We start from the raw sequence: 14,777 nt of genomic DNA on the forward strand, positions 1-14,777 counted from the left end.
ACATTGGGATAGATGGTTGCCATTGAAGTCCATTCTGTGTCAAAAAATCCTGGAATGTTTTCTTCAAAAACCTTAATTTATTTTCGACTGAAGAAAGAAAGACATGGATATCTTGGTGTGTGTGTGTGTTTAGCTCTGTATTCAATGTCCATCATGACTGCAGCTAGCCTGACGTCATGCATCAGTTTCAAAACAACGCTGTTCTTTTTGCTCCTCACAGCTCAGAAAGTAATAATTTGTTAATGGCTGTGTAATGATGGGTTTTCTTTTTTTTCTTTTTTTTTTCTGTTAATGACCTGCTTTCAAAATGTCTGCAATGTGCATGATTGTGGATGGGTGCACTGCATGAATAAGAGAATATTGTCATATCTCATTCTCCTCCTCCATCTGAATTTTCTTCATGCATTTGGTAAAACAGCCTGCTGAATGTGAGTCTTTGTTCCTCATATATTTTGACTGGAGCTCACTTATTTGATGATGCAGTACATCAACCTCGGGTGTCAGAGAGCTGATTGACCTGCTGTGTGTGTGTGTGTGTGTGTGTGTGTGTGTGTGTTTGTGTGTGTGTGTGTGTGTGTGTGTGTGTGTGTGTGTGTGTGTGTGTGTGGCATTAGGTGATTGTGTGTGGGTGTTTGAAAGAGTGCCAGAATCACATAAAGCATTGTGCCTTTTAGCAGCCTTTGTAACAAAAGAAATGTGCACTCGACTTGGTAACAGAAAATTCATTATAGCATAAAATATATCATAAAAACTTCATTCCTGCAACTTAGTTTTATGTCTGCACCAGTAAATATTGATGGTTTTACACTTAGTGGACAGAGCAAAGCAACTTAAGTGGTCATTCAAGAGAATCGATTCATGCCTGTCGTTTTTGTATTGTTATGGTTGAGTACGATACTAAAGACACCGTAACAGATTTCCACAGACACTCATATTCCTGCTTTGTAGGTTTTAAGATTACTTCAGAGTCATTATCAGTAAAAAGAGGCCTCATTGATACCAGTTCACTAGCATTGTGCCTTCCGCCGCATTCTCTTGAGATGAATAACCGTTTTTCTACCCTAGTTTATTTCTTGCAGGTTAATTGACCTCTCTACTGAGTTTTCTGGATCATTTCCCCCAGTGATCTGTTGTTCATAATGCTCACATTTGATTCAGCATTCCCCAGACGTCCTCTCCCTGATCTCACGGACACTCACTTATCACTGAGACACACAAAGCACAGCCCAATCTCTTCCCCCACTGGAAAATATGGCACTGTCAGCGAGCAAAAGAGAGAGAGAGATAAGAGGCTGTGCAGGTTGATGTTTAGTTATGCTAATGCATACCATCAGCCGACCGCCTCGTTCACTGTGAGTTTGCTATCCGCTATTCACTTGCATAATTCTGAATTTATAATGATGTTCTGTGGTGTTGTACAGCTCAAAGACAGGAGACCTGGACAGATCGTGCTCTTCGCGAACCTCCATAGTCTATACAGCATCTGTTAGCATAATCAGAACTGGCTGTGTCACTGGATCATGCCCGCTCTTTAAAATGTAATAACTGTTTATCAATACAAAATTAAATTGAATTAGTTACATTATCTGCTTAATAATGAAATACATTTTAAATAATTGCACATGTGCCAATGACAAGACACCCGTTTTGTATTAATGTAACATACATACAGCAGTGACTAGATCTTGACTGTTTTTTTTTTCACTTTTTCAGTAATATTTTATGTTTTTGAAAGTTAAAAAGAATAGCATTTATTTTAAATCGAAATGTTTTGTAATATTATAAATGTCTTTAGTGTCCCTTTTGATCAATTTAATGCATCCTTGATAAATAAATAAAAATAACCAAAAATGACAACAAAAAAATTAAACCTCTCTTGAAAATAGTTAGGGTTTTTAAAAGATTTGTCCTTTTCTTAAGCGTGGCCACTCTTATGTAATTGACCCTTATTTCAGTATGAGATGAGAAAAGCCCCCTAATAAGGATAATTCAGAGGCTGTATACACAGCAATACACACACACACCTCATATGATACAGAAAGTAATTTAACATGGATTAAACTGACGTTATGAAACAGACAGCAGATGTTACAAAGCTATGAAATTTCTTCTTGTCCCAACTGAGTTGAACACACACACATTACACGCGCACACATAGCATGGCCTGAACAAACACACCCAGCTCCACTGGTAATGCCAGCGGCCCTCAGCAAACTTATTAGGGAGAGAGCATGCAGTCAGCCGTTCACACAACTCATCGTGTTCCACAGGGCTGTGTCTCCAAACCAGGCAGCATCACTTTAGTGGAAAAACAACAGAAGAGTCATCACTCCAGCTCAGCCAGCCTGTTACAGATTCATCTGAACATACAACGCCAGTGGCTAATAATGTTATGCACACAACTACCGTAGCTTCCATTTGCTAGATTGAGTTTAAAACCGTTGGCAGACGTTGTATTTTTACTGGCACATCTTTATTGTGTCTGATAGTAAATATTACTGTGGCATTCCAGAGCTGATTTTATCTTCACTTTCACCACTTATGACCACTTATCTCTGATTTGGCTGGAATGAAAGTGTTTACTGCCGATATCAGACGAACCTTTTAGAGTTTGGAGTGACACATGGAATCAGAATAGCAAATTCAAGTGTGTGTGTGTGTGAATTTTAATCCATTTACTCTGACTGATCCGATCAGTAACTGAAGGACTGCTATATTTACTTGACCTGTGGAGGGCGCTCTGTTCAGAAGTTGACCACGTCATGTTGCAGTTGAGTATTTTTGGAGCTCTGAACAATCTGCCCTTATGTTTGTGCATTTGTTTGTTTGCGTGTGTGAGCAAGAGTGACAGAAATACACATATGTCCCTATACGAGTGACTTTCAGCAGGATATCTGTGCACTGATTGATGCAGTCTCATGGGGAGACGTGGATAGAAGACGTGAAACAAGACACCCGCAGCACAGCACAGAAGGTCGCTAACATCGCTAACAGCCCTGTCCTTGATCCACTGCCACTCCTTCAGCTGTGTGTCGAGACGACAGGGTGACCTCAGGGCTCTTTTCAGATGTTTAACTAAGACAAATAGGAGCTCAATGAATCTCAACTGTTCCATGATGTCAACATGACCAACAGTGACAGGGCTCAACAATAATGATTTTGTCCTGCTGGTTTGCACGGGCCTGTATTATTATTTTTTTTTTTCTTTCCCTGCCAACAGTTTAGCTAAACCTCCACAAAAATTATACATTTTTATTTTTAACCCTATATGAGTAAAAATAAACTCTCTCACACTGGCCCCTGCCATCCTTATTGTGGAGCCCTGCAGTAAAGAGATTAAAGGTACAATATGTAAGAATTTTGTATCAAAATATCCAAAAACCACTTGCACAGTGTTATATATTTATTTCTATTATGTACTTACATTATCCTAGATGTTTCTAAGAATTAAATTCACAATTTTAAATAGTCACTTGTCGCCTGTCAATGACGTACAGTAATATCCGCGTAATCCCTGGTTTCCGTTTGTACCGCTATACTGTAGTAACCATGGCGACAGATGTGGACAACTGTAATGTTTAGCGGACACTATTGTTGTTGTTGTTTCATTCCAACATTATGGATCATGGCAAGCAGACTTTGGGACAAAAGGAGAAATAAAACGAGGATCAATATCGGTGTGGCGTTTTCGAGATGCCGAGAGCTTCGCGGCAAACTTGGACTTGACAGAGCTCTTGCATGCTCTTTATTAGACAGGTTAGCAAATGTACATAAAACAAATCAATGTTATATAGCTCAACATGATAAAATAGAATATGATCAGTGTTATTCTAATATTGATCTAGCTTACTGCTCGTCTCATACATTTTAACTTTCAACTCACTCAAATGCTGTTTAGTGTGATCGTGTGTAGACCGAGTGAAACCGCGCTGCGTTACCTCACAAGTTTAATTTGTCAAATAAACTGACCTGTGTGAGAAGTAATACAACATCAATCTACGCCTTTGTTATTGCAAGAGGTTAGCGACCCCTTGCGGCGAAAAAAAAAAAGCATATTGTAGCATATAATATCAATGGTATACCGTCATTAATGGGACAGCAGTTTCTGAGGAATATCATTATGATACTGCCTGGTTACAGTTTATCACCCTGTTTTGAAAACAAAATCCTTGTAGAATCATTCTGAACTAGTATGTTGATTAAATAGTGTTTTGTTTGACTATTTAACTTATTTTTGCATTCTGTTTAGCTTGCCATGTTTGACCATTCATAGTTGGAGTGTTGTGAGTTGGGAGGGGTGGGTTTACAGTGTGTTTGGGCAGCAAAGACAGATGTGTGTTTGTGCTCTGTGGTCAGGGAGTGGTGTTTAGAGAAGGAGAAGCGGGATCAATGGGGCCTGTGTGTGTGTGGTTCAGGTATACCCTACGTTATGGGAACAAAATGTCCCTACAAAGATGGCAATATCCGAAATCCTTGTCCTTGTTGGGACATTTTTGGTCCCCGTCATGAGAAAAAAAGGTTATAAATCATACTAAGTGAAAATATAAAAATGCAGAAAGTTTTATGTGATGTTTAGGGGTAGGGTTTGGGTTAGGGGATAAAATATATATAGTGTGTACCGTATAAAACCCAACGTGTGTGTCTGTGTGTGTGTGTGTGTGTGTGTGTGTGTGTGTGTGTGTGTGTGTGAGACAAGTCCAGAGATGGAGTTTGCTATAGTAGGCTAGTTGTGCACAAAATTGAATGAATGAATGAAAGTTTCATATAAAATATATGACTGTTTTTAACTGTAACAAATGTACAGGATTTCCAAACTTTCTGGACATTGTTGATGAATATCTCCCCCTAGTGGAGGTCAGTAACACTGCTTTAATCCCCAGAGGTTGTCAATAATGTGAAAAGAATATGTTGTAAATAATATATATATACATTATCATTCAAGAATTCTCTTGAGAGAAATTAATACTTTTATCCAGCAATGAAGCATTAAACTGATCAAAATGGACAGTTAAGACATGTAAAATGCTACAATAAATGAATAAATGCTGTTTTTTTTTACTTTCTATTCATCAAATAATCCTGAAAAAGTTGTGCCATGGTTTCCAAAAAACTATTAAGCTACTCAATTTATTTCACTATTTGTAATGTTTCACTACATCAGTTTATAATACTCCTTCGATGTGACAAAAACAATTGTTCAAAGTGCCAATTTTTCATGTCGTCTATCAATCGAGTCATAAAGTTTGAATATTAATATACAATTGGAAAAATGTGATTTAAAATAGTTTCAGATGGAGTGTTGCTGCATGTCACACTGCAGAACACTTCTGCCACTGCTTGACTTGGCCATTCAGATGTCTTAAATATTTCAGATGAAAGAACTTTAAACTTTTATTCTGTCTTTAGGAATGAAGCGTCCATTTAGTCCTGTTGAAGACGAATCGAACAGACTGACTGAACAGACTGGGCTTGAGTGTGTATCATCTGATGGGGTGGAGTTTACCAGACAGGACGCCCCACCTATAAACCCTCGTCCGAAGCGGGAGCGCAAACACAGGTCGTACACACTCTGTGAAGTGTGCAACATTCAGCTGAACTCCGCAGCACAAGCACAGATACACTACAATGGCAAAACACACCAGAAAAGACTCAAACACATAAACAACAGCAACACAGGTATGATATGTGTGTCTTTCTCTGGTGTTCCTGTCATAATCGGAGCTCAAAGACTGGAGCTTCTAGCTTAACATTATCCACCCAAGTAGGGCATGTTCTTGGATCAACATCCTTTATTAGTCCTGGAAATGCTTACTGTACTTTGAAACCAATCCGTGCCCTCTGATTTTGAGGATAGTACTGATTGGTTTTTCAGATGATGTTTATCTGGGAACATGTCCTGCTGGGGTGAATCCCGTTGTGTATGTTCTTGTGTATGATTTATTCAAGTAGGACAACATTCCTATCAACAATCAGATTTTAGTGTTCATACTTGGTCATAACTTTTTGACTCCACAGTCTCCAAATGTGATAATTAACTAAAATATAAAAGGGATAACGGATATGATAGGGATAGCAATGTTGCTTCAGGTCAGGACCAACACAATATGTTGATCCAGGAACATGTCCAACTTGGCTCAATCATGTAATGCTATTCATGTCCAAAAATTAACACACAATATTATATTAATGCTGTGTGTTGATTTTTTTGGCAACCTAACATTATCTTCCTAATATTAGTAATAAATGTGTAGAAATTCTTCGCCAGTGCTATAGACCTTATGCCCGCCGCCCCTTTTCAGCGCTGTGCTCGTTGTCTTTTGTCTTCCGGTCTGTATTTTCACAGCGATCTTGCGTATTTATGAATGAATGGTTTTTAAAATCTTCCTGGTCGACTGACATTTGTTAAGACACATTATAATCCTCATGATAACTTTCGTTAACTTAACATTAAGTAAATTTACTTCAAAAGCGAATTACTCCTGGACAGCAATCCCATAGAAATACACAGAGCGACCGCAAAAACGGAAGTTCTAAGACAATATTCTAAAGATGGTTGCGCCCTTGTTTCTCTGGTACATAAGGTCTATAAGATGCATCAAATTGGTGTTACTGACAAATTCATATATACATGACATGCAAATGGCTTTTAAAACATAATCAACCACCTTCATGTTGTCAGCTGAGGTCTGACAGGCATCTTCATGTAATTCATACCCTTAGACCTCATTGTGTCCATCTGCAGTTAAAATGTGATTTTGACTCTACTGGCTTTTATGTTTCCATGGTGATGCAGCTTTAAAGCCCAGCTGATAGGTCAGGAAGGAGCATTTCAAAGGTCCGTGAGATGCTGATTGTTGTAGTTACGGTGGTAAAGACGGGGCTGTACGTCTACATGTCGGCCTAGAGATAATTGCAGGAGAGAAAGCGAGGCAGCTGATGGCAGCTTTGTGTCGTTCAGCCTTATTTCCACAGAAATGGGCGGAGTCAGACAGAATCTTATGATTAGAGGTGGAATTTGTCGATTTATTTGAACAACAGTGGAATAATCCACTAGCACAATTCATTCGTCCTGGCACACAAAAAACTGAGCTATGCACAACCGTGCGCAGATAGCAAGCACATGCAAATGCCACACTCCAAATCCAGGCCTGCAAACACAATTTTCCTTCTCTTGTAATGCAAATGTGAAATTAAAGCTAACTTCCATGCTGTTGATTCTTACACATAAAAAGACACGCATGCACGGCCAATCATATGAGCAGCAGTCAGACCCACTTCAGGTGCAGGCTCTCATACAAATAGATCATAATTACATAGCAACCAAACATGTTCACCATGGAAATGCTCGATGTGGCGACGCCCCCTTCAGCAACGGGGTACAGGCACTCACAGTCTAGGAGCCAGCTAGATTGAATGCAGTGTGTGTGTGTGTGTGTGTGTGTGTGTGTGTGTGTGTGTGTGTGTGTGTGTGTGTGTGTGTGTGTGTGTGTGTGTGTGTGTGTGTGTGTGTGTGTGTGTGTGTGTGTGTGTGTGTGCGTGTGCGTGCGTGTGTCAGGGTTTTAGCATGATTCTAAATGACATAGCTCTATGCCGATCCCATTTGTGCAAGGCGTTTATGGAGAACCTTTGAGATGCACAGTGTGAGTGTGCGTGTTTGCATTCAAGCGCAAATATATAAAGGCTCATTGATTAGCCATTCTGCTAGTGTCCGACAGCATAATAGAAGTCAAATTAAACGGGACAACCTTTCCCATGAGCATACAACAATGCCTGAAGCCTAACCACACACACATACTGTATCACACATCTGCTTGCATACACATCCCCACATGCACAAAACAGTGACTGACTGATTCAGTACTGTATGTGTTTTTCATTTTAAGTGGAGAACAACACTGTACAACGGGGTTCAGTGGCAATCACACAATAGCAAGTTAAGCATTTAATTAAGCAATAGTTTACATTTTAGGCACAATATCGCAAATTACATTGTCTATTTTTGTTCCGCAGATAAAAAAAATCTCCAAACAAAGGCAAAGCATTATAAGACGCTGCATGTCTTGGAGCAAAACAAAGTAGTAGTGTTTCATTCCTGAAAAAAATTGGTTTAAGCTAATTATTTGATTTAAATGATTCAATGATTAAAGGAGATCTTGGCAACTTTTTTAACTTAATAAAACTGTCTAGAAATCATTTGGAACAACAACCTGTTCTGGTGATATTGGTGACTTTCCCCGCTCCCCCCAGCGTTCAGGCGGAAAACCAACCTTGCAACTTGGGGACTACCGTCCCGGCAAGATAGAAATTGGAAGTCTCGTGAGAAGCGAGAACGCCTGAGAAACACGAACTGCTTTATGGTTGATAACGGAATACAAAATGTACATGTCAATGCTCTATGATAATGTGTATGATGTATTACCCACCTCGGTAGACATAGTTCCACACGATAAAGTTGCTTTAATTCATAAAGACAATCAATTGGGCCGCGGCTGAATATGGGAAAAATGGACGCCGCGCGCGTCGCATGGTCTAAAAAAGTTGTCTATATTCTCTCATTGAGTAATGGGTGTGTTTTGTGTGAAATAAACCGGCCAGAGTATCATCTCCCATTCCCTTTAAAAGTCAGTTGCGTTTGCGCCATGGCGGATTCGCTATTTACTTGATGGAATTTGCAAGTGGGGAGACTGAACACTTCTCTAGAGAGGAAACTGATCTGCTCGTGCTCCTGCGGGAGGTTAAAGCGCGCAAGCAGACCATCTACGGGACAAGCCGGGTTCCACCATATCTTTATGTACACAATATTAATATTTTACATTGTAATCGTTTTATTTTAAATATTTGGCATGTTTGTGTGCTGCTGCGCATCCCTGTGTGTGTAATAAGCAGATTGTACTGTGCACCCGCCTATAGGCGCACATTACTAATGCGCTCTTTAAATAACAAAAAATAAAAATAGGCGCAAATGCATTTGCTATTTAAACAACGTGGCGCAGGACGTGAAAATGATAACTGCGTCGGACTGAAACTAGCAAAAAAAAAAACTTGCGCCACGCTTGGTGCTGCATTGCACCAGGTGTATGATAGGGCCCATAATCTTGAATGCCCAAAAATAGCTGCCCGGAGGCGTTGTAGATATGGGCACCGAGTAAAAGTCCTTAAAAGGGACTTTAATAATATACAAAGTTTGAAGAATTAAATTAAGACAACATTTTAGACAATATTTTAATGTAATTTAAACTTAATTGGGTACAATAAATAAAAAGTGTAAATGTGTATTGTAGTATACTAACCCCCGGTTTCACAGACATAGCTTAAGCTAGGCACAAAATAAAGTGCATGTTTGAGCTGTTTTAACTGAAAGAAACTTGCACTGACAGATATTAAAATATGTCAGTGCCATTGTTTTGCCTCAAGATGCACACCAATAATGTTTTTTCCCTAAGGGACGGTTATAAAAGCTTCTTAAATGTCCTAACTGAAGTAAGGCTTAAATCCTGGCTTAATCTAAACCCTGTCTGTGAAACCAGACCTATAAATTATATACGTTTTAGGATTGTAGCGTTCTATAGTTCACTATAGCGTACTTTTAATTTTAGAAATCATTCCACGACTTGTCAGCGATTAAAACTAAATTCTAGATTGCCTATGGTAAGACTGGAAATCAATTTTAGAAGAATTAAAGGCATTTGTGTTGGTACATGTTTGTGTGTGTGTGTGTGTGTGTGTGTGTTTATTTCACTTTCATGTCAGTAGGGAAAGGCAAAAGCCTGGAAACTTGATTTACGGACACACGCGCACACACACACACACACACACACTCACACACACACACACACACACACACACACACACACACACACACACACACACACACACACACACACACACACACACACACACACACAAAGTTACAGTCTTATCACTGCTCACCTTCTGTTGATTCCTCCAGGCCCCTGTACTGAAACCCACATAATCAGCATGAGTGCACACACACACACACACACAGGATATATGCATGCAGAGGGCATCACGTCTATCTTTTATTTTGTGCCAAAATTAACTTGGCTTTTCATTTTTTAATTTTTTTTATGTGTTTGGATTGTATGAATATATAAACATTTGCTAATAAGACTCTGTAGCCTACTGTATAAATCCCTCAGAGCATCTGCTTTTGTCCACACTGTTAACGGTCCACTCTAGCTGACAGACCTTTTTACCTCACCCCATCTATTTTAAAACATATTTCCCCTTACCCATTTCTCTTTATTTTCAAACTCTTCCCTCTCATTCTTCATTTCACCTCATTCTTATCTGTCCTTCCCCTTATCTCAACACCCCCACCATCCTAATCCCCAGACAGGTGCATCATGGGTATGCTAGGTAATATGACTGCTGAGATTAGCAGTCTTCTCTCAAGCTGGCCCTGGACACATGCGCTAAATATTGGTATATAGTAGTTCTGCTGTGCATGCGTGAGCAAAGATCAGTCTGCTAACACAATTTCAGCTTCGATCCTAACTAAGAGCTGAAAAATGTCTGACATCAAAATCTACCATTCGCCATTGTGAGTAGTGAGAATTATATATTTTGGCCAGACTGATTAATCGACCAATATTTGGCCAGAAATTTGGCAATGAAGTGTGAATCGTTTTTTGCAATTTGTACATATCTGACATTAATTAATAAATTACCTATTTAATTAAAAGATAAATCTGAAACTATAAATATAAATATGCACTGCAGATACTAATATTAGTAGGCTGTAGGCATAATGGCAGATATAATTATATTATATTATTACACATTATATTATTACTTAATGCAATTTAACTATACATTTGGGGTCAGAATTACTGGCACCCTTGGTAAATATGATCAAAGATGACTGTACAAATAAGCCTGCATTGTTTATCCTTTTGATCTTTCAATCTTTTTCATTGAAAGATCAACCTTTCACTTCAACCTTTCATTGAAGTAAAATAATTGAGGAGGGGAGGGGGAGTAAATCACATTTTGAAATAAATGATTTTGGCCAAAACACGTTGGCCACAATAATCCCCACCCTTTTATTCAATACTTTCTGCAACCTCCTTTTGCCAAGAGAACAGCTCTGAGTCTTCTCCTATAATGCCTGATGAGTTTGGAGAACAGCTGACAAGAGATCAGAGACCATTCCTTCATACAGAATCTCTCCAGATCCTTCAGATTTCCAGCTCTATGTTGGTCCTTCTTCTCTTCTATATATATATATATATATATATAAATATATAATTTTTTTCTGACCCTATCTGTGATCCTTGGAGAGTTTTTGGCCACTCAAACAACCCTGTGCATTAAGACAACACACTTGTCCTCTTCCAGGCAGATTTGTAACATCTTTGGTTGATTTCAACTTTTGAATTATTGCCCTGATTGTGGAAATGGCCATTTTCAATATTTAGCTATTTTCTTACAGCCACTTTCTATTTTGTGAAGCTCAACAATCTTTTGCTGCACATCAGAACTATATATTCTTTGGTTTTACTCATTGTGATGGATGATTAAGGGAATTTGGCCTATATGTGTTTCCTCATATTTTTACTCCTGTGAAACAAGAAGTCATATCTAGACAATTTCGTGTTCCTAGTCACCCTGGTGTGTGTGTATACTTCAGATATTTTACTCATAAGAAATTATAGGTGTGCTAATGTTTTGTAGAAAAACATTTATTTCATAATGTGATTTTCTTCCCCCACTTTCAATTCTTTTACTTCAATGAAAGGTTCGATTTTTTGCGGAAAAACAATTAAAAAAATTATTTTTACTGCCATCTTTGATCATATTTACCAGGGGTGCCAATAATTCTGACCACAACTGTATGTATTGTATTATTAACTATATACAATTTAAATTACTACATTTCAACATTGAAAAATATGTATCTATTAAATATTTAAATAATTAAAAAATAATGTATTTTAAATGTCATGGCCATATTGGCCATAATGTCACCAGCCATGATCTCTTGATATTGGTATTTGCATTGGTTGTTAAAAAAACAAATGACTAATGGTGACCTTTAACAAGTACCCTTAACCTGAAGAATCTTCAAGGTATAGAATTGTGTTGTATTGTGAAGATCTTTGAATAAAAGACCTCTGCTAAATAGTATAGTATAGTGTGCGTGCGTGCGTGTCATTTATACCAATGTTTTAGTTAACGCATGCTGGTATTTTTTGGTACAGTGCTTCATCTGTGTGTGTTGTGGATTTGTGTTTTGCATGTTTATGCTGGTCTTGCGTTTGTCTTTCTCTGTCTTTCATGCTGTCCATCTCTGGTCTCCTCTAATGCAGCATGAGGTATTAGATTATAGTGACTGTGTGTGTGTGATTTATTAAAGTCTGAAATTTTCTGCATGAGTGTGTCTGCACAGCTGCGTTTTTTCTGCCATTCCAATGTACACCCTCTCTCTCTCTCTCTCTCTCTCTCTCTCTCTCTCTCTCTCTCTCTCTCTCTCTCTCTCTCTCTCTCTCTCTCACGACTTTCCTCTTTTATCACCATTTTTCGTTCGATTATTCACAGCTTCTCTCTTTCATCATTTCACCCTATTACTCTTCACTTGGTCTTTTGTCAGTTCTCTGAGAGCAAGATGGAACAGTTTACTAGTCTGTTTTTCTCTGGCCAACAGTTTTTTTTCTTTAAAGATGATGTGATTTGTGTGCCACTATAATAATGCCAAAAAAATAATTATTTAATTTTGATTAAATTCAATAATAATAACTTATACTTTTTCTTATTCTTATTCTAGAACTATTTCGTTTTATTTATCTTTTATTTGCACCATCAAACAGAATTTCTACATTGACATTCTCAAGCATTCCTACTACCCCCTATCTGTGATTGGTCAGTCATACAGGTAGCCCCGCCCCAAACTCACACCATTGGTTGATCCAGTTGCTGCTGGGTTGGGCCAATGCCAACAAACAGCAAAGCTTCAGGAATTCAACAATAGCTTACTGTGCACAAAAAGTACAGTAATTTAACGGCACAAAAATATCACACGTCTGCTTTAATGCAGTGTCATATACAATTGTGGATTATTAAGATGTAAAACTAGAGGTCGGACAAATGAGGCACAACGCGCACACACAAAGTATATGGATTCAACCTTGGAGCACATTCAAGCATGAGGATATTTTACAGCGTAACATTTTACCAAAGGAACGTCACATTTGGTTCAGAGAGAGACACCGGGTCTTTCATTGTTATTCATGTATTAATTTATGCACGGGTAGTGAGCGAATAGGGCTGTAATATGCAGATGAGTTAGTGTTTCATGATGGAAATTTTCCGGTTGGCTGCTCCGGGTGGCTGCAGTTAATGATAAAGTATGGCAGAACGACAGGAACAGAGGGTGAAAGAGACAGAGAGAGGGGGAAGTAGTATTTATTACTAAAAAAATAAATCACTGTGGCATTATCAACATCAACAATCATGGCTGTTGTCATCAGTCTCCTCATCACCGTCATCATCGTCATGTGTGTTTTAAATCACAGGGGCATAATGTGTCCTGTCAGCAACTCAGCCAATGATTCCCTAAACCGACAGTGAACAAATCACAAATGCCTTTCTCACTCCACTCTATTACACATTACCGTTCATCAGTGCGCATGCAGTGGAGTTTGTGTGCGAGTGTCTTTCTTGACATTGAATTATTTTCCCAATTATACATGGCTGTCCTCATGTTGTAGCTGCGCAGCAACTCTTTTCATGCAGATGAAGAGGAAGGACAGAGAGCGGAATGTCGAGAAGGCTAAAGGTTCTGAGCGCGTGTTTTATTGGGCAGCGCTTGACTGAGCGAGACTTTGCTTGGGGTGATGTCTGTAGCGTGTAATTAGGATTTCATCATTTCTCTCATTCAGGCGAAAAATGGCACAATCTGGATTTAGACTCACACAGTATGAGAAGAAACATTACAGTCTTGTGTACAGCTCGATTCTTCCTCTCTGTTTCTGATGCCGTCTATCACACACACTCAACTCACACTGTTATTCTCAGTGTGGTTAAACCCCATTGGCTGGTCAGGGGAATGGATGTCCTAATCCCTTTATCAGACCAAACAGATGCTGCCCCAGAACAAAGAGGGGTCCAGTACGAGTGTGTGTGCTTGTGTGTGACATTGAGCGCAGGTCACTGGAGTGTATGTGTTTGACTCAGGCTAATATGCTGCTGTGAAATATTCAGGTTTTACATTCTCAGCAAATCACTTCAGATTCATTGTGACACTCGTATTATGGGGAGTTCATTTGAATGTTGCAGAAAGGATTTGAATTCCCATAGACGCTCTGAATACACAATTCGTCATGTTTTATTGTGTAACATTATTTAAATCATTTTGTATCATTATAATAATTTTTATGTTTATTTGTTTTTTTATATTATTTTTACAATATTGTGTATATCTTTTTACTGCATCATAAAAAAGACTTCTATTACAAAATACTTATATTTATTTTATCTATTTATTTAATATTATTTTATTTTTTATGTTTTTAAAAGACGTCTCTCTTATGCTCACCAAGGCTACATTTATTTGGTCAAAAATTTATTTTATTTAAAAAAAAAAATATTTCCATTTATTTTGGTGTGAAATATTTTATATAAAAATCGTTTTTATATTTGAATATATTTTCAAATGAAATGTATTCCTGTGATGTCAACGTTTACGTTAAAAAAAATTGTTGTGCTACTTAATATTTTTGTGAAATACAGACATACATTATCTTCAGGACTCTGTG

The 14,777-nt window shown here is 38.2% G+C and overlaps 1 protein-coding gene across 6 annotated transcripts in view; it reads left to right on the top strand.

Annotated features, from left to right (window-relative positions):
• Positions 1-14,777, top strand: part of znf385c (zinc finger protein 385C) — a 114,155-nt gene that overhangs the window by 22,488 nt on the left and 76,890 nt on the right. For all 6 annotated transcript variants that reach the window (XM_079623605.1, XM_079623603.1, XM_079623601.1 and 3 more), the window contains exon 2: positions 5,407-5,676. In XM_079623605.1, coding sequence (XP_079479731.1) covers positions 5,407-5,676 — 270 coding nt within the window. The remainder of the gene's footprint in view (positions 1-5,406; positions 5,677-14,777) is intronic.

This window comes from Phoxinus phoxinus, assembly GCF_949152265.1.
Source record: "Phoxinus phoxinus genome assembly, chromosome: 1".
NCBI classification, from domain to species: Eukaryota; Metazoa; Chordata; class Actinopteri; order Cypriniformes; family Leuciscidae; genus Phoxinus; species Phoxinus phoxinus.